Source organism: Odontesthes bonariensis, chromosome 19 (assembly GCF_027942865.1).
Source record: "Odontesthes bonariensis isolate fOdoBon6 chromosome 19, fOdoBon6.hap1, whole genome shotgun sequence".
NCBI classification, from domain to species: domain Eukaryota; kingdom Metazoa; phylum Chordata; class Actinopteri; order Atheriniformes; family Atherinopsidae; genus Odontesthes; species Odontesthes bonariensis.
In genome coordinates this window covers 18,508,953-18,527,851 of record NC_134524.1, presented here as the reverse complement: position 1 = coordinate 18,527,851, position 18,899 = coordinate 18,508,953, and the positions used below count along the sequence as shown (strand labels likewise).

At 40.5% G+C, this 18,899-nt stretch overlaps 1 protein-coding gene across 1 annotated transcript; it reads left to right on the top strand.

Moving 5' to 3' along the window:
- The first annotated feature begins 825 nt into the window (after window positions 1-825).
- LOC142369042 (palmitoyltransferase ZDHHC3) lies at window positions 826-14,407 on the top strand. Its single transcript, XM_075451270.1, has 9 exons — window positions 826-956; window positions 1,888-1,976; window positions 2,608-2,681; window positions 4,278-4,390; window positions 4,972-5,033; window positions 6,656-6,776; window positions 6,875-6,947; window positions 7,474-7,651; window positions 7,748-14,407. Exons 1-9 carry the CDS (start codon window positions 832-834, stop codon window positions 7,837-7,839), a joined length of 927 nt encoding a protein of 308 aa, XP_075307385.1. The 5' UTR covers window positions 826-831; the 3' UTR covers window positions 7,840-14,407.
- Window positions 14,408-18,899: the final 4,492 nt, after the last annotated feature.

Genomic DNA, 18,899 nt, shown 5'->3' with positions numbered 1-18,899 from the left:
TATGTAAAAAAATGTTCCAGAAAAAGATCCCCTACCCTGCCTTTAATTTATTGAACAGGAAAGACGTTTGCTGATCTGACTAATGTTAAAAACAAACGTAAAGAAGCAATAAGGGCTTAGGAGAGGGGTCATCTACCAACTAGAGGGTCCGTCATTTAATCTCCAGTCAACATGTCAAAGTGTTCTTGGGTAAGACTTTGAACTGCACAGTGCCTCAGCAACTTTTATTAGTCTAGTGTTAGATAGAAAAAAAGATTATTTCATTTGTTAAGCTTGTATAAACTTAGAGGTGCTGTATGTATGTGTGTGAGAATGTGGCTGTCAGTGTAAAGCGCTTTTATACATGACTAGAAAAGTGCTATATAAATGCAGTCTGTTTAAGACTAAGAAATTCAAATCAATTAGTCTACCATGCTTTTCATATCTATGATGCAATAACAGACTGATAGATGGCTTGAAACCAAAAAAAATCAAAGCGCAAATGAACTCAAAGAGAGCTGAAAGACTGATACATGACAACACAGAACACTTGTTTAAAGTTTGTTCTAGATATTTGGAGAAAGTATATGATTTTATATTAACATTAGTTAGTTCATATTTTCACTATGCTTGGTCATGAGTTGCTAGATTGTCAATGATTTGCTTTTATGATATTATATTTATAACATAACCAAATATTGTACATTAGACGTTCAAATGCATTTTTGACATTCTAACAACGGACAAATAAAAGTCTTTCCAGTTTTGATTAACTGTCCCTTTAAGAATGACCAAGTTTTTGATCTGACGTCACCCGGAAGCGGTGGAATTAGGGGCGGAGCCCAGCAGAAGATGGCGTTCCTCCGCTGTAAGCAAGATCCCTGTGGGGTTATCTGCCTGATTTTAACTTATTTCAGCGTGTTTTACGCGGACTACGTGGTCATACAGTATGTCCTCATCCCGGCCTACTCTGACAGGCAAGTACCGTGTGTTTCAATGTCGTTAAAACCGCTTAAAACCGACATGACGTCCGCTCCTCTGCGTTGCCTCCATTCATTTGACAGCAAACAGGTCTATCAGCATCCCTTTACCCCCTTACTGCGGCAAAACACTCGTTTTTCTCGCAGTAACGTGTCTTTAAATGTAAGGTGATGATTTTATATTGGGGTGTCTCTAGATGACATTTTTTGTTTTGCATGTTTTGAGCATGAAAACAGCCCGTCGGCTGTTTGCCGGATACAACGTGTAGCTGTTGATTTTTGATCATTTAGCGCTTTAAAGATCACACTGTAGCTTGTTTATATTATGTTTTTGGTTTAGAAACACGAAATATCTATCATTACATCAGTTTTTACAGAAGCTGTAATGGTCTCACAGTTGGTGTGTTCATGCCGAGCAATGATGAGATCAGGAAAAATCCTTTGGTGTTTTGATGTAACTGACAGTAACTGCAGGTTTGCAATGGCTACATAACAAATTACACAAAGAAAAATGTAAAAAACAGTAGATAAACTTATTTATTTATTCTCAATTGGAGTTTTATTCAGTAACTTTGTCTTACGTGGTAAAGAATGTGATCTTTTTTTGGACTTTGGCGGATGGGTGGAAAAAAAGTAAGCAATTTCATGACATTCCCCTATCCCCAGAAGAGATTAGAAATTCACTTTTTGCTCTTTTCTGGCGTTTGATGACCTTGACATTGACCCATTTGATAAAGAAAACAAGTAGTAAGTTAGCTTATAATGACAACAGTGGGAAATTCTTTTAACCTTTGCTTGTTTTCGGTTGTTCAAGCCTCTCCGGTATGAAGACCTGCAAACGTGTTGCGCGTTTCATAAAAGATGATGGCTTTTTGAGGGAGAATGAGAGCCCTTTTGTACATTGAATCCTCTTTGATCTCTCTGACAGTGTGTGGTGCACTCTCCACGGGTCAGTCTTCAACCTGATTCTGCTGCTGCTGCTGGCCTGCCACTCCAAAGCTGTCTTCTCAGATCCTGGTCAGTGAAATCTCTTAAGATGTGTCCTCTGCTGGTGTTTTGGGTTTTTTTTCACTCTTTGTCAGGAGGAGACTAAAATACGACTTAATAAACCTTTCTTGTAATCTTTTAAAGCGGCCTTGGACAATAGTTGTCCAGGTTTCCTGAGGATCTTTCAAGCCCTTTCTTTGGAATTAGTCTGCTTTGTCTCCCATTTTCAGTCTACTCCCTGTACCTGACCAAATTCAGAGAAATGTGTTTGACATATGACAGACAACTGACAACTTCCTGTTTATTTAGTTACATTGAAAAATGCCAAAGATAACACAGTTTGATGGACAAAAGATAGTAGGATTGCACCGACAAGGTGATTCCCAAAGAGCTGTTAGCTGGAAACTTAGCTTATCTCAGTATGGTGGAGGACAAAAGAATCAGTGGCATGCCTATTTTAAAAAAAAAGTTAAAAAGTTAAAAAAAATCATGGATCATCTGGACCTCAGATGATGTACAGCTGCAATTTTTGTTACAACTTTCTGGTCAGTTGAAGCTCTCCATCTGACCCAAGACGGTTTTCTCCCACAGGAAAAAGTAAATCAACCGAACGTTTAAGCTGTTGTTTTGACATTTTGCGCGAATGTGTTTGTGTGTCCAGGTATGGTGCCTCTCCCTGACACAGCCATAGACTTCTCAGACCTGCGCTCCCAGTCGTCTCGGATGAACGAGCGGGTCAGTTGGTTCTCTCCTTTAAGTCTAAAACTTAGTTTTAGAGCGACCTCTCACTGCTGAGCAAAGCCGTAGCTGTACAGATCAGCGCGGGATATATTTGAAAAAAAGTTGCGGGTATTTTTATTTGCTTTGGTTAATTCCTTGAAATGTATGTAAATCCCTCAACAATGAAAAAGCATTCCTCAAATCAGCTCAAACATTTTGCCGGAAATCACTGCCAGCAAAGCAATAAGTTCCAAACTGTTACTCTTCTGAGGGTAAGTGTTGTCCGTCGCAGGGAGTAAACATCTGGAGCTTCATGCTCCGCTTCATAAGGCAGAAGAGCACTCTGATTTACTTGTCATCTGGGAAAAGAAAATGTGAGGTTTAAAGAGTTTAAAAACTTCCAATGTTACACAGATCAAAAACATGATCGATATCCTTAAACGTTTGAAGGTTTTAATCGAGGAAAAAAAAAGTTTTGTCTGGTTTGTTCATGTCATGAACTCAACAGTCACGTCTTTTTGACTTCTGCCCCAGAAAAGGGAAACTTTTGACTTCGTGTCGTCAGATTTCTAAAATGAATGTAACTGAATGCTTCTTTGTTAGTTACTGAAAGGGAAATTATTTTTGCATCATAAGGAATTAATAACGACTATTAATCAGTGGTCGTTTTTAAAAAAAAAGTAATTGTGTAGATTTATTGCTGATGGGCAGGAATTTCCTCCTGTGGTATTTTATGGTTGCAGAAAATAGCTGAAGAAGCCTCTGACTGGTGAGGGTGGGCAGTATTGTCCGTTATGCTCATTCTTTTATGCAGCACTAACACAATCGCCTCCAGCCACTCCAGAGCAGTCCCCAGCACAGAGCCAGCCTTCTTCATCAGTTTGTTCAGTTTGTTTGATGCTGCTGCCCCAACAGAGGGCTGCAAAGCAGAATGCACTCTCTACCAAAGACTTGTGGAAAATACACATCTTGGTGCGGACACTGAAGGACTTAACCTTCTTTAAGAGGTACAGCGTGTTCCTCCCCTTCTTGAAAACAATATCAGTGTTGCATTTCCAGTGTGGTCTGCTGAGGCAGGTAGACTCCCAGCTATCTGTGTACCTCCACTGCTTCTATCTCTTCTCCCAGGATAGAAACAGCGAGGTGTACAGAGTGAAGAGAAATGGTGAGAGTACAGTACCTTGCGGTGCTCCTGTGCTGCTGACCACCTCCTCAGACGCACAACCTCTGTCTCAAAAAACGGCAGGCTGTTTGTGAGGTAATCAGGGTGGTTGTGGAGGAATCAACATGCATTTTCCGGAGTTTCTCACACAACATTGCAGGCTGTATTGCATTAAAAGCACTGAAGAAATCAAAGAACGTGATCCTCACGGTGCTGCCTGCTTTGTCCATGTGAGAGTGTCCTCGTTGGGCTGCTTTAACGTGGCGTGGAAGGTGTATCTGATGTTTGAAATGGAAGTGAGACTAAGTTGAAGACTGAAACGTGTGAATCTTGCCTTCTTGCTCTTGGCTTGAGTAAAGGCCTGAATGAAACCTCTCCAGCTCGTCTCTGTCGTCTGGTGTTTTTCGATGAAAGTGGGAATCACTGCTGATGGATGTTACTGATTTCAGGGCTGTGAGGGCTGGACAGTTTGCAGTCGCTGCGAAACCTACAGACCTCCCAGAGCGCACCACTGCCGTGTCTGCCAGAGGTGCATACGCCGCATGGACCATCACTGCCCCTGGTGAGAAATGGCCTTTCTTTCACGTTTCTAACTTTTCCAGTCCTACTTTTTCCTCCTCCGTTTTGTCTTGAACATCTTCTCGTGGTCCAGCTCCACAGACCAGTGCCGACATGTTCACTGCTCTCTCCACTACCAGGTCACTGAAAGTAAGAAGGGCTGCTGTTCCCAGTGTCTGTCCTCCATCACGTATTAAATCTTGGCCGTCATTGGCCATTTTAAATAAGATTTAAAGGCTTAACTTTGTTCTCTTGCTTTCACTTCTGTGTAATTCTGTCTTTTTGTCAAGTTCACCTTATTTATATTCTATAATTGCTTGATTAGTGGCAGCTTTTTTTTTTTAACTGTAAATTCATGTCTCACATTTGTTTGAACCATTTTGCAGATTCATTCACTGTGTTTTGTTTTTCTTTTACTGTGTTGTGTTTTTTTTTTTTAATTGTCTTTATTATCTGTTTCTTTATTTCTCTGATCTACCCTGAACAGAAAAACACTTACAGTAGACTTCTGTCATCTTAAACGTGCTAAAAACTCCAAAGTGGCTTGACTTGACCCTTCCTTTCATGTCTTTGATTGTTTCTCAGGATCAACAATTGTGTCGGGGAGCTAAACCAGAAGTATTTCATCCAGTTCCTTTTCTACACTGGTGAGTGAATGCAGAAAACTGCAGCTTGAGTCTATTTTTGCAACAATAAAGGGGAAGCCAATGGTCACACGTTGGGGTTCTACGGCCTTACAGAGGCACAGAGCAGCAACTAGCTTATGCTGGCAAATAGGTGGAAAACAAACCAAATACTCTCTGATATAACGCTTATTTGCTCTCTTTTTCCTGCTAAGATTAAGACCACCTCAGACCAGTTGAGTTTTTCCACAGTAAATCTGGGTTTGCTGTTAATAGAGTCTTGCAGCACTCGATTGGAATATCGTATTCAAAGCTTAAGCTTTATTTGTGGAAAAGGGGCCAGTATATACTAAACAAACTCATTTGGAGTCCCAGAATAATAAAAAAAAAAACTTTACTACAGTTCTTTTTCAATGGAAAAAGATACAACCAGCAACAATTGGGACGCATTCTGCACTATTTAGTCAGCAGCTCAGTTTTAAACGCTTCCCAGAGGAAGGCCACACGGAGGTAAATCGCACTCCAGGCTCCTCCTGTGATTTGAGACTTTACCCTGCTGGTGACGTTTAGCGGACAAAAGTCAGTGCGGCTACGCTAGCTCAGCGCCCACATAAGGAAAAACGCGTAAAAATTGAGGAGGTTTCAACAGTATCTCAGTGCTGACAAGGGCTGTAGCGATACACGATCTCACGATACGATACACGATATTCAGCCCACGATACGATTCAATACGATTCAATACACTTACATGATTTTCTGGGGGGGGAGGACAGTGTGATTTGAAATTAATCATCGCTGATTGGACTGGTGGTCCAACCTTTGAACCGGAAGGACAACACAGCCAGACAAACAGAAACAAAGAACGTGTCACAAACATGATAGCTATGCACTTTATACAACATTTTTATGAACTAATTTATCACTGTTTTGTATAATGTGACCCCCTGGCATTGTATTGTATTACCTTAATCTTCTGTGTTTTCACTAATTGTAATGTCTGACTTTTCAATAAAGTTTGCTTTTTTTTTTTTTTTTAATTAAAAAAATTGATACTCGTGGCTGAAAAATCGATACTTTATCGGGAAACTGAATATCGATATAAATCGCAGTATTGATAAAATTGCTCAGCCCTAGTGCTGACTGTCCCAATTGCTGCGGAAGCGACATTTGGACGGCAGCAAAAAGCTAGCGCAAGAGAGTCCTTCTGTGAGCCTTACATCACTGAGCAGTCGTGTTTGAGAAGCTCCAAGGTGGCGACGGACAAAATGAAAACCGTTTAATCATTTGATATTAAAGTAGAGTTGAACATGATGATTGAAACCATAAACTCATCAGGAGAAAGGTTAACAAATCAATTCAAATTTAGGGTCCTTCTCTCATTGATGACACGGGAGGTAACAGTAGAATAGCAATAGGTAACACAGACCAGTTTATTTACTGGCAACATATAAGGATATTCAGAATATATCATACATGTTCACCACCGGATTTCAAAACCATGTGTAGCATCTCAATGTTTCTGCTTAGGTGTCAAAATGCCCCGTGAAACCAACTAAAAAAAATCAGGAAAGTCGTGCCTGGAGAAGTCTGAAATTTCTGCATGGAAAGTCCGCAGGCTGCAGCTGTGATTTCTTCTGTGTGTGCAGGCGTGGCCAGTCTGTACTCCATGGTGCTGGTGGTGTGGGCGTGGGTGTGGCGGATACGGACTGAGAGGGAAGGCGACGCAGAGAAAGAAGGCGAGCAGACGCCCAGCAAACACCTGATAGTGTGAGTTCAGACAACTTTTCAGGCCATCTGGCCTCACATTCAGTTCAGTCTGTCGGCCCCTCACTCAAGCTCCTTCGTTTCTCTTCTCTTTGTCACAGAGCTCATTACATCATCCTCCTGGTGGAGTCGGTGTTGTTCGGAGTGTTTGTCATGGTCATCTTCTACGATCAGGTATACATACACCTCACGGTTTTTTTCAAACGATTTCCCACTGTCGGGGCTAAAGTCGCTAACCCCTGTTTATCTGGGTCAGCTGATTTATTTATTGATTTATTTTTTAAACATAAAGAAACTCATTATCTCCCTCTTTCATGACACACAAGGACAGAGTCAGAATCTTCCAGGCAGCTTGTTGCTTTTCACAGTCTGTTGAAGGGATTTTGTCTCTTTTTTTGACAGCTTTGTCACTGTTTTTGGTCCAGTTCTTGTATGGAAAAATGTGCTTCATTTGTTGGTTTATTAGAGTTGAGGACAAAAGACTTAAAAAACTATCGACGGCAGATGATCAGACCTGCTTTAGCGTCACTGTACGGCGACTGAAATCAAGTACAAATGCTATGTTAGAGTTCCTGAGATACTACATGATAACCTCCAGCAACAGTCTTGTTCGTGAGACGCTACCGTTGTAATTTCTTAATAAAACGACAAATGTGTTTCACCTGATGCAACATGTGACAGCTTCAGTCTCTCCTCTCAGCTGGTCTCCATAATCACAGACGAGACCCCCATCGAGCAGATGAGAAACAGGCTGATGGTCAAGGACAGGGGCTCCTCATCTTCATCCTCCTTATCCTCCGCCGCCTCCCAGCAGCCCCACAACCTCTCACACACCCGCAAGCCAAAGCTCGCGTTGCTGCGGGAGGTCTTCGGACGAGGTGGGGGTTTTTTACGTTTGTCGCCCACATTTTCCAATCGTTCGGGCACCAAAACCGAAACCTGATTCATCAGTTTTCACTCCTTTATCCATTCAGGTTCAATTTTTTGCTGGCTGCTTCCCCTCCACTCGAGCCCTCCGTCAGTTGGCGGCATCATCTACTCCGCCCTGCCGGACTACGATGTCTGATCTTTTAACCTGTGAGCTCGTGAGGAGACGGGGGGGGGAAATAGATGGCGAGGGAGGTTTTCTGCGTGAATGTGTGGGAATGTGTATTTTTCTGCCTACCTACGATGTCTTATCTTTGACCTGTGGGGTGAAGAGGAAGGGAGATGAAGGAAGGGGGTGGGAATGAATGAGCAGAGTGAGTGTGCATACATATGACGACTGAATGAGGGAGTCACCGAGTCTTGATGACTTAGGACCCAAACAAGAAGTTCAGCTTCAGACCCCACAATCATGAAAGCCTGTTTCCTGTTTTTCCTGGCATAAGGAAAGAGCACTGATGGCCCTTTTCGTGCCCTGATCTGTTGTTTTATTACCAGCAGCCTTGGATTACTTTCATGTTTTTGGCAGAGTCGACCCTTCTGTGGACACTGGGATTTGACTGGGGAGTTTTAATCGTTTCATGTTGTCAGCTTTCTCAAAATGGAACATTTTCCAGCCCCAAAGTTTCAGACGTGCTGGCCACCAAAACCTTCCACGGAAACCTTTACATGCTGATACAAAAACCATAAAAGATCTGCGCACACACTCTGGATATTCTCTGTTAAAACTGGAACCACAAAGAAATAGTAGGGTAACTGGATACCACCTATAAATCTCATATCCAGCATTTTCGGGTGCTGTAACCCACAGTTAAAACTGGCTTACTTACAACCTGATGGAGAAAATATGTTCACTTTTTGTCTTAAACAAAAACCACACGCCTAAATATACATCATTCCATTCTATTACCTAGCTCTGCATCCAGCCGAAGTAAGCGCAACTCGTCAATAGTTTGTAGTCAGACTGTCGTATACATATACGGAGACGAGATGTTTTTAGATATCCAGTCAGCTGTTGTATATTAAGAGCCATAAATGACTTCCAAACCACCGTCCATTAGCCTGGGAGCACACATCGATAGCAGTGAGTTGCCATGTTGTGCTGATGTAGGTATGAGGCTAATGTTATGGAGGCGGAAGGGTGGGGGCTACTGTGTGGATGCTGGCGTCTACACTTTGTTCACAGTTGAAAGAAGCGGCTCCTTCAAACCTTAACTTTGCCACTACAGGTGAGTGAAGTAGCAGTTTTTGCCCTATCAACTTTTAACATTTCTATGATTGAGTTTTAATAGCAACATAGCCTGTACTGCCAAACTCTGATGACTCTACGCAGCCTCTATTATTCACTTCACACCATTCAACGGAAACACGTCTGATACACATTCTTTTTTTTTTCTCTCTTTTTTTTTTTTTCAAAAGATGGAAAAATTTAGGGATTTTTGTGGTGATATAATCATCAGTCAAATCCCAGTGTCTTTCCTTATGGCATTGTTTTGGAGTGAGTTGACTTCTTGCCAGTTTTTATGCTGATGGACGTTTCAGCACATGCTTTTTTCATGTCTGACTGTAACAACCATCGGCCTCGACATGTAGTTACTAAAGCAGGTCAGGGGCTTTTTGAATTGAGGTCCACTTCCTACCAATGAAAACTGTCCACGAGGTTGGTGAAGTAGTTTTAAACATAGTTGTCAAAAAGACATGAACAGTTTAGTTTTTATGGACAGAATCTCTATTGTTATTATTATTATTATTATTATTATTTGAGCTGCACTGATGTGAATTTTTAAGGGAAAAGTCAATACTTGATATTTTTATTATAGGAGCTTATTGAGCTCACAAGTGCAAAAAAAAAAAATGCAGGTCAAACTTTAATTCTGTTGTTGAATCAGCGCAAACTACAGTAGACTTTATGGCCAAAAGTGTGCAGACACCTGAACGCACCCCTGGTGAGAAGTCCAGGAGACTTCAGGAGATCTGCTTCCATTTGAAAGTCATAAAAGTGGATCTCTGTGACGCTCAAAAGGGTGTAAAATCCAGGTCACAGTTCATCCTTTAAATGTTGGCCGAGAGCGAGGACAGAGCTCTGTGCAGATCAGTTTGGCTGAATACTCTCGTATCTAACCTTTCATCGTGTTAAAGCAGGAAAGGGCCCTCCCAAACTATCGGCACCGAAAGCAAATTATGCCGATCCAGAACTATTTGTCCACATGCTTTTGGACTCCATAGTTAGGGTGTGCAGTTGTGTTTATGGTCAAACAAACCTATGATCAAACACCAGAGATTAACAAACGAATAGGATGCATTGGGAGTTTTGCTTCTTGGAAAACAAGAAGATGCGAATTTCCACAAAGGGATTCTCTTTTTTTCAAAATTCTTCTCGTGTTTTATTTAAAGAACTTTGACATGCTACTAACTAAACTGTGTTAAACTTACAGATTTACTCTACTGCTACAACATACACAAACACAAACATGTGCGATTTAAATCACAAAAGAAGGATTGATTGGGCGGGAAGGATTGTTTGCTGTCACAGCACTCTTTAACTCTAATTTTATCCTTGAAAAGCGGAAGTAGTGCTCTTTGACATTTATACACACATACAGAGTACGCCTGTCAGTATTCTGCTCAATCTCAGTGAATTCTTAAATTATTTATTGTTAACTCTACCAATAATTGTGTATTTTCATGTAAGGGGTGGAGCTGCCTTTGTGTCAGCCTTAAATGTATTTAAAGTTCTTTAGGCAGGAATGATGATCTTTATTTGCTTCATTGTTATGCTACTGACACACTGTAAAAAAGGCAATGAAAGGCTGATGGTTAGATTTTCCCATATTATACTTAGGCAAAAGAAACCATGACAGCGAGTTTTACTGTTACTGAGGTAAAAGTGCTTAAAAGAATGCATATATGGTAGTCAGAGATATGTATTTAAAGTGCTATTTGGTTTATAGGTATTTAGTTTTATCAGAGAATGTTCCACACATGTGAAAATGCTTGTTCTACTGATACTGAAATGCACTCAGGTATGATGCAGAAAAAAGACAAAAGACATTTGACTGGTACAGTAACTCACTTTGATAGCCACAAGCATGTTCAGCTTTTATCTAACTGCTAGTTTTTCAACTAGCATTCCAAGATTAGTCATAATAATTCCTAGTCACTAGCTTTGACAGTTTTAAAGTAGTATTCTTTGGGCTTCAACTTTTTTGGCTTTCAACTGGAATGCCAAGACTCATCACCCACATTTCTAACCAAGTTACTAGCATCCCTAGATTTTTAGCTAGCATCCCTAGCTAGTCTTTAGAACTCAAAGGCATTTAGATGGCAATCATAGGATAGTTACTGGTATCACCAGTTTTACATTTATCTATTATTCCTAGTCTTTTAACGGGCATTCCTAAGCTTTCTGCTGGCATTCAAAGGCTAGTCACTAACATTTCAAAGTTTTAAAATAGTCTTCCTAGATTTTCAACTGGAATGCAAAAGCTCATCACTCGCACTAGTAAGGCAGCCACTGGCATTCCTAGATTTTCTTAACTTTAAGAAAAGTTAATGCTTTAATGCTAATCATTAGACTTCCTTGTTTTTAAAATGGCATTCCTTGGATAGTCACTGGCATTCCTAGATTTTAAATTTGTCATAGGTTTTCAACTAGAATACTTAGGCTCATCGCCAGTGCTACTAGGGTTGCTACTAGCATTCCTAGACTTTTAACTGATATTCCCCGGTTTAAAACCAGTATTCCTCTGCTCTCAACTACAATGCCTAGGCTCATCACAGCACTACTACACTAGTCACTACAGTTCCTCGAATTTCCACTGGCATTCCTTGGCTAGTCTTTGAAATTCTTAGGTTTTTAGATGGCATTCTTGGGCTTTTAGCTTGCAGTCATTGCCAGTGTCAGTTTTTTGAGCTAGTGTACCATGAGCCAGTGTACCTTGGCTACAAGTCCTTCAGCTATCATTCCTTGGCTAGTCACTAGTATTCCTAGGATTTAAACTAGTATTCCCAGGCTTGCAAATTCAGTTGTTGAATTTTTTTCTATAATCTTTACACCAGTTACTATGAATAAACCCAAATTATTTTGGTGAAACTTTTTGTTAACTTTTCAAAAGCAGCAAATGTTGTAAAAATACTGTTAATTATTTTTTTTAACCTCAAAATGACTTTAGACGCACACATTATTTATTTATTTTAAGATTCAATCCGCAATTTAAGTCGTACCTAAAGTTGTCAGATTACCTTGGTAGCAGATCATGTAGCCATCCAACTACTTCTTGGTTGAAATACAACACGGAGGCAGCTTCACCCTGCAGTGTGTTTTTATGTATGCATATGTAGATTTTTTGAATTGTGTCCAACCTGGGCTAAGTTTCAAATACACAAGTGCTTCAGTGAATTATATGGATTATTCATTCAACTGTTCAACTGTTTGTTTACCCTGAAAAGCCCCTTTTCTTAAATCATGTGACTTAACATGGCTTGATCATCTTTTTTCAGGAGACTCAAACACGTTTTAGACATTTACTCAAGTGTATTTATTCAGTTTCTATCAAAGCATTCAAATTTTTGGAGAGATGTTATGAGAGACATGCAGAGTTGTCAAAAGGGTTGTCATGTTGCATTCACACTGCGAACAACTTGGCTACTATTTGCGTTAAACTGTTTGGCTGCCTGACTCCCTAAATATAGAACAGAACACGACTGCACAACGCTCAACACAACCATTGAGTGGCAATACATAATAAGATACTAAGATACTACCCGTTCACTTTAGCCCCAAGGTTTCTTAGTTTCTGGTCTGATTGCTGGCGAGGGTGACTGCAATTTTCTGGAGTTTAGTGAACAGGCAGCAGTAGATCATTTGCATTTCTCAAATTCCCTTTGCTGGAGAATAGCGAGATACTTGTAAACTATTAAATCCGTCATATTATTGACCCATTAGGAGTGGAGACCACATATGCCGGTGCATCCCTTTCAGACTGGGAACATTTTTTCGGTTCTTTAATTTAAGCCGGAGGCAACACGAGCATGTTTTATACATTGCCATTTTCAAGCCACTTGAAAAAAATGCATTTTTCTTTAAATTATGTTAATGATCATTAGCTTAAAAAAAAAAAAAAAAAAGCAATAAGCTGCAATAAAAGCAGAGGTTATTGTCTCGCAGTTTTCTGTCAAATGTCTTTGATGCAGAGGCTGACGAATACAGGCTTTTCAAAAATATTTGAAGGGCTCCTGTATTATTAAGAGAAATCTTGGATAAGAGGACTGGTTTACTCGGCTGCAATGCTGACCACACTACCATGTAAATAAAACATGCAAACGGTTGAGTGGCTCAAAAGTTGGTGATTGGAACGACTAATTTACCTTTCGACGATAAACTACTTTCCATGTTTCCAAAAGTTCATCGTTTTGACCATTTACTATTACTACTTTTTTAAAGCAGTCCGGATTATCAGCCAGTGGGCTCCAGGTAATCGATATAGATCCCTTTGTCCTTATTGTGAATGCATGTCTAAGAAGGGAATAGAAGCTGCCTTATTACAGTTGTTTTGTATCGTTTTATAGTGACTTCAGGATATGAATGAATATGTATCGACTGACCTGAAATGAATCATCTCTCCATAACGTTTCTCGTAACAGCTCTCCACACATATAGAGACAACCGTAAACCTGGCCCAGGTTTGGTTCTTTTTGTAAATATGAAGGTTCGTATTTTATATTGTGCAATGTTCATGAAGGGAATGTTACAAAAAAACAAAAACATTTCTGTTGTTTTAACGATCTGGGTAAAACAAATCGAGGTTTGAAATGTTTTCGCTGAAATCACGAGGGACACTGGGTTGAGTCTCAAGGAGTCTCGCCCTAAAGTCGACCTTTTGGGTCAGAGTTGTCATTCAGATTTTTGTCTGGATAACCAGCAGTCCAAAGAAAAAAAAAAGAAAAGGGAGCAAACCAGCACTCAAAACTGAAAACATCTGCACCTCGTGTTGTCAAAACAAGTGGAAAAAATTTCAAACTGCAAATGTTTTTCTGTCCAGACGTGTGTGCTAACTATCAGGGGTGCTGACGAAATTGGTCAATTCTGTTGGTTGATCTGTGTGTTCTGTTTGTGTTTTCTGTTTCATTGGGGTTTTTGCTTGTTTGGCTTCATCGAATCGGTGCAGTTGCCTCTTTACCACTAATTCTGTCTGTTGAAATCCAACGGAGGTGGCTTCTGTCAGTTGAGGCAAGACAAGCCCACTCCATTTGCTGTGTTACTAGACAGCAGGAAGGAATGTCTGTACAAAAAAAGATGCCCTGAAATGAATTGTTAGCCACCAGCCAAACGCATTGCATGTGCGGTTCCGCCGGACTCTGTTGAATGAAATATTTGCCCCTGTTGTTCTCTGACTCTCGAAGTGCGTCTCAAAGAGCCGATTTGAATAAAACATCACAAATGGCTCAATAGTGTCATTTGTACTGCAGTAAATCCTCATATTTCGCACTTTTCCTCCTGATCTTTCTTATTCCTGATTGGCTGGTTGGCAGAAACAAATTTATTTCACGGCCTGCAAACGAACACCAACGAGTTTAATATCGTGTGGTGTCACGATGAACGAGTTTACAACCGTCTAATGTTTTATTTATTACATGTTACGATCTTGAAACCGTGACCTGTGTGTTATTCCTCTTGATATGCTGCTCTGGTTCATTCGAGTCAAAGTAAAACTGATGTCTTTTAAACACCTCCGGCTCCGTTCGTGACTTCACTGTGGTTTGTTTTCACTGTGTTTTACCTCGGAGCCTGTAGACAATTACATGGACCACCACCTGCTAACATTTGCATTTTGACGGCAGTGGGAAAGATTTTCCTGAGGAGGCTTTCAGTCCCAAGTTCAATGACCCCCGCTGTAGTCACAGGTATTTATCTGCTCCGACTTGTGGCGGCATCGATGGGAACACAACACACTCAAAACATTGCATTTCTTTCAAGCGTGTTTGAAGAAGCACACGTTTACTGATTTGTTAAGTTCTGTCTCTTTTGCAGAATCCACTGTAGGTCACTTTGTTCACGCAAATGTTCACAGAATCTTCTCTTCTCCCTAAAATCTGCAGCTAAAACAAACCTCTGCTAACTGAACCTGATGGGTAAGGTGCTTGCTCCTGATGGTGTAGAGGTTCTCGCTCCGAGAGCTCCGACATCTTGGAACACAAATGTACAACAATGAAATCGGGTTCAGAGGACAGTTGGTAGCGTTCGCTAGCTTTCACCTTCCATTCAACAACAGTAACTAGCATTAACAATAAACGACCAAGTATTTTGCTTCATTTAAATTTGATTTGGTTCAAACCAAACCGAAAGCCACGGTTTGCGAGACAAAATCAGGAAATTGACCTCAAATAACAAAAGAAAGGAGGTCAAAGTTGAAGCCTGGAAAATGGATTTTTAAATCGGAAATGGAGGTGAAAAGTAGAATGATAAATTGTCAATTGATTTGATTTGACTATTTTTAAACTAAGCTGGGGGCCATTTAAGATTTATAGCATCCAACATTTAGGATGCACTTTAGGGATGAACTTTTCTGACCTCTGGCTGGAGGGGGCTAAGTGGCCCTGTTCTTTCATCATCCAAGAAGAGAACAGATGATCTGCTCTCTTGCTGATGTGACCACAAAGAAATAGTTTGATTTATGCAAGCCAAAATGTTACACCGTTGCCTAAATCGTGAAGGAGCCGCTTGATGTTCTGCAGACAGTTAAGTTGACCGAAGCACCCGCCTCTCTTCTCTTTCAGATTGGCAATAAAAAACAGAGCTGTGCAAATGATAAATGTTGGTGCTGCAAACAATGAATTCTCGGCCCACTTGATCAGCTGCTTCAGGTAAAAGGTCATTCATCAAATCACTTGACAACTAATCACACATTTTTAGGCACTTTCATCACTTCAACTTTGATCCCTTTATTTATTTGTTTTCCTGAAACGATAAATGGGAGCTGTTGTGTTGCTGCCGAGACCCCCCAAAGGGGACACGAAGTGAAAAAGTTAGACGCCTTAAGACTCCTCTCGTGAGAACTCACAATAGTACATTATTATTATTATTTATCTTTCATTCCATGTCCCCTTCGGGGCTAAGTGGTTTTGCCCCTTTATTTGGAGGCAAGAGAAATTATTATTTTTTTTTTTTCTTTAATTCACCACCTATGCATCCCTTGAGGGACCGTTCAAGAGCGCAGGAATTCTTCCAAATCCTCCTCCTCTACGGTCGCTCTCTTCGTGACCTTTAGAACCGCCGCAAACTTAACCGGAAGTAAGTGAATACATCAAATGTTTTGCGAGATCTCATTCCACCTCCCCTTGGGGGCTCAGTAGCACTGAAAGGCAAATGAGAAGAAAAAAAAAGAGGAAAAAGTGAGGGATCATTTTTCTGTTTGTTTTTGTAATATTCTTCTCTGCCACAAGAGGGCCTCACGCCACCCTTTTAGTCCATAGGAACCTCACTCATGATGGCTCGTTGTCAGCTACCTTAAAACTGTTTTTGGCAAAGGGAAATGATAGAAAACACACACATCTGGGGGAAAAGGGAAGGCAAGCGAACACCAGATGACATTCGCTCTGTGCCATATATTGAAAACGAGCAGAGAACCTTACTTTTATAAAAAACGAACTAAACATTTTCACACATTCGTCCTAAATGGGACTGAGGAGGTTAACTGAGACTTAATCTAAACAGAGACAGGGACGATAAGGATCTTTGTTATTCTCTGACAAACAACACAACAGGGCTGAACACAATCCTGTTGTAACGTTGTGTGTTTCCCATTAGTCCCGATGCAGAGCACTACACAAAGTGTCTGGAGTGTACATATAAGCATACATACATCACATCTTTCATTACATTTTACTGCAGGAATAAACCCTTTCTGATCCACAGCCTACGGAGGCCAGAGAGAAGTCCTCTTGATCGTGTAATTGTCAGGATTAGAAACCTGCACATTGGCAACTTTACTGACCTAATCAGAAGAACACAGACGAACATGGCCGTACATGGTGTAAACGGTAGCATCTGGAGAAAAAAATCTATAAGGAAGTGCATGTAGGGGATTTCTTTGCATATGTGGAATTGCAAACATGTGACATGAAGTTATGAAGTTCTGCAGGAAATGCGATGAAAATAAATCCGAGACCCGATGCAGTCATGGGGGTAAAACGCCTGTTTTGTTTTCTACATTCCAAAACTGTAAGAAGAAGAAATAGTAACTCCGGCTCATGTTCCGGTACAACGCCTTTCTAGTTGATCAAGTTGAACAGAGTGCTTCTGAAGGTTTAAATACAGCTACTTTTTTAAAAACCATTATTGCCCTGCAAGTTCTGCACACTATGTGCATTTCACATCATAAAGACTTCATTTTATCTTCTAATAACTCCACTTTCCAATCTCCCACAAATACTCTGATTGCACTTATGTACTCCCATGTACTTCCCATCTAACTCTGAAAAGCACAGCGCTTTTTCCTGTTTCTTGTCAGTAGTGAATCGAACTAAACTTTGCTGAATGGCTGAAATTAAACCTAAAAGGTTAACGAAGTATTGACTTTTGCGCTCTCAAGTATCTACCTTGTGCCTTTTTTAAAAAATTAATTAATTCAAAAAAGCCCAGTATGCAGCATAGTTTGGCAAAGAACTGACGTGAGACTTGAAAGTCACTCTAATGACTAAGTTTGAAATGTATCTGGTGAGGATGATTAGAGAAAGGACGACATATTATTGCACGTTCTAAAGTAATACAGTTGGAATTCCTGAGGGGGAATTTGGAGGCACACACACACACTCACACTCACACAAAAAAACAGCCTTTAAAGCCGATACTTACAGGTTTTTCCAGATCACTTAATGGGCCCGAGTGACCGTGAACCAGAACTATATAAGCGGAAACTATTCTGAAAAAAAACAAGTGAGCGTATGCCTGCAGGGTGTAGCATTGGCTGAGTGCCAGCGAATAAAAGGCTAGACTGGTCTCAAAGAAAGAGTGAGTTTCTTCTCTGTAATAATGGGTTTAGCACATCCCCATACCTGTGTGTATGAAAGAAGCACAACAAAGCTCAACAGTTCAGTTTTTCTCCGGAGAGAATAAACTTTTTTTGCTGAATAAACTCCACTGCATTAGCTTGTTGAGTCTCTCCAGTGTCATTTTGTATCCTCACGTACTCTAAGCAACAACTATATTAAAAAGTTGCTCATAACTCGATATTCACATTTGATTATTTCCTTTAGTCCATATAGTGATCATGAGGGGGAAAAAAAAACTCACACCACAATCCATCTGTCTTTGGCGTGAATATGAACTGATAGAGCTCTCAGGCAGTGCAGACCACAGCTCAGCATCATAGAATATTTTCAGTACATGGTTGAGGAAGAGTTTTCCTTCACTGCCCTGAACCTTTTTAAAGAGCTTCTACAATGACTTTGAGCACTGGTCTCTCCCAGTAATACGAAATAGCTTAATGCTTGACAGCAGGCCATAAAGTAAACCATACTGTGGTTACATATCTCAGCACCACCTGGTACTAAGACCTGGCACTGCCAGCACATCTGCACTGCTTTTCTGTGACCACATTACATATTTTAGAAACATTTGAGCCTGGAAAAATGACATGGTTAGCTTAATACCTAAGCCTGTTGACCTGTATAGTTGGGAGTGCTGCACAGTTTGAAAAAATGCTTCTGTTACTTAATCTGTCTGGCTGTCATCTTTGGCTTTCAGCAGGATTGCTACCATCTATCATCATGCAGCAGTACTTTGACACTGATGTGAGTCATTGAAGGATGTGAACAAACTACCTATTAAATCGTTTCCTTGGAGAACTTGTTGGACTGGACTGGGTAGACCTCCGTGTTACCGTCAGAGCTGTAAATGGTGCCAAAGCAATTCCCAAGAAGAAAAAAAAAACTCCTGAAGGCTTCAAACACTGCACATGTGTGTGAACTACAGCTCATGCACAGCCATTTATCAATTTGGCGTGTAAGAAGCGCATCCCCTAAACAAACTCCATCACACGGTATAACAGAAGAGCGTGTGTTCCCATAGCTGCCTGCTGATGTATTACTGTCAGTGTCGGCAAAATCCCCCCAAAAAAGGTATTTTTGCTCAAGTTACTAAGTTCTGCTTTATGGCAATGAAATTACAGGATGATAAAATAAAATTGCAAAGACAGTGTTGTC

Coding starts and splice junctions, on each gene's coding strand:
- LOC142369042 (XM_075451270.1), top strand. CDS start 832: ATGGCGTTCCTCCGCTGTAAGCAAGATCCCTGTGGGGTTATCTGCCTG. Junction 4,391..4,971: donor ATGGACCATCACTGCCCCTG/GTGAGAAATGGC, acceptor ATTGTTTCTCAG/GATCAACAATTGTGTCGGGG. Junction 7,652..7,747: donor GCGGGAGGTCTTCGGACGAG/GTGGGGGTTTTT, acceptor TTATCCATTCAG/GTTCAATTTTTTGCTGGCTG.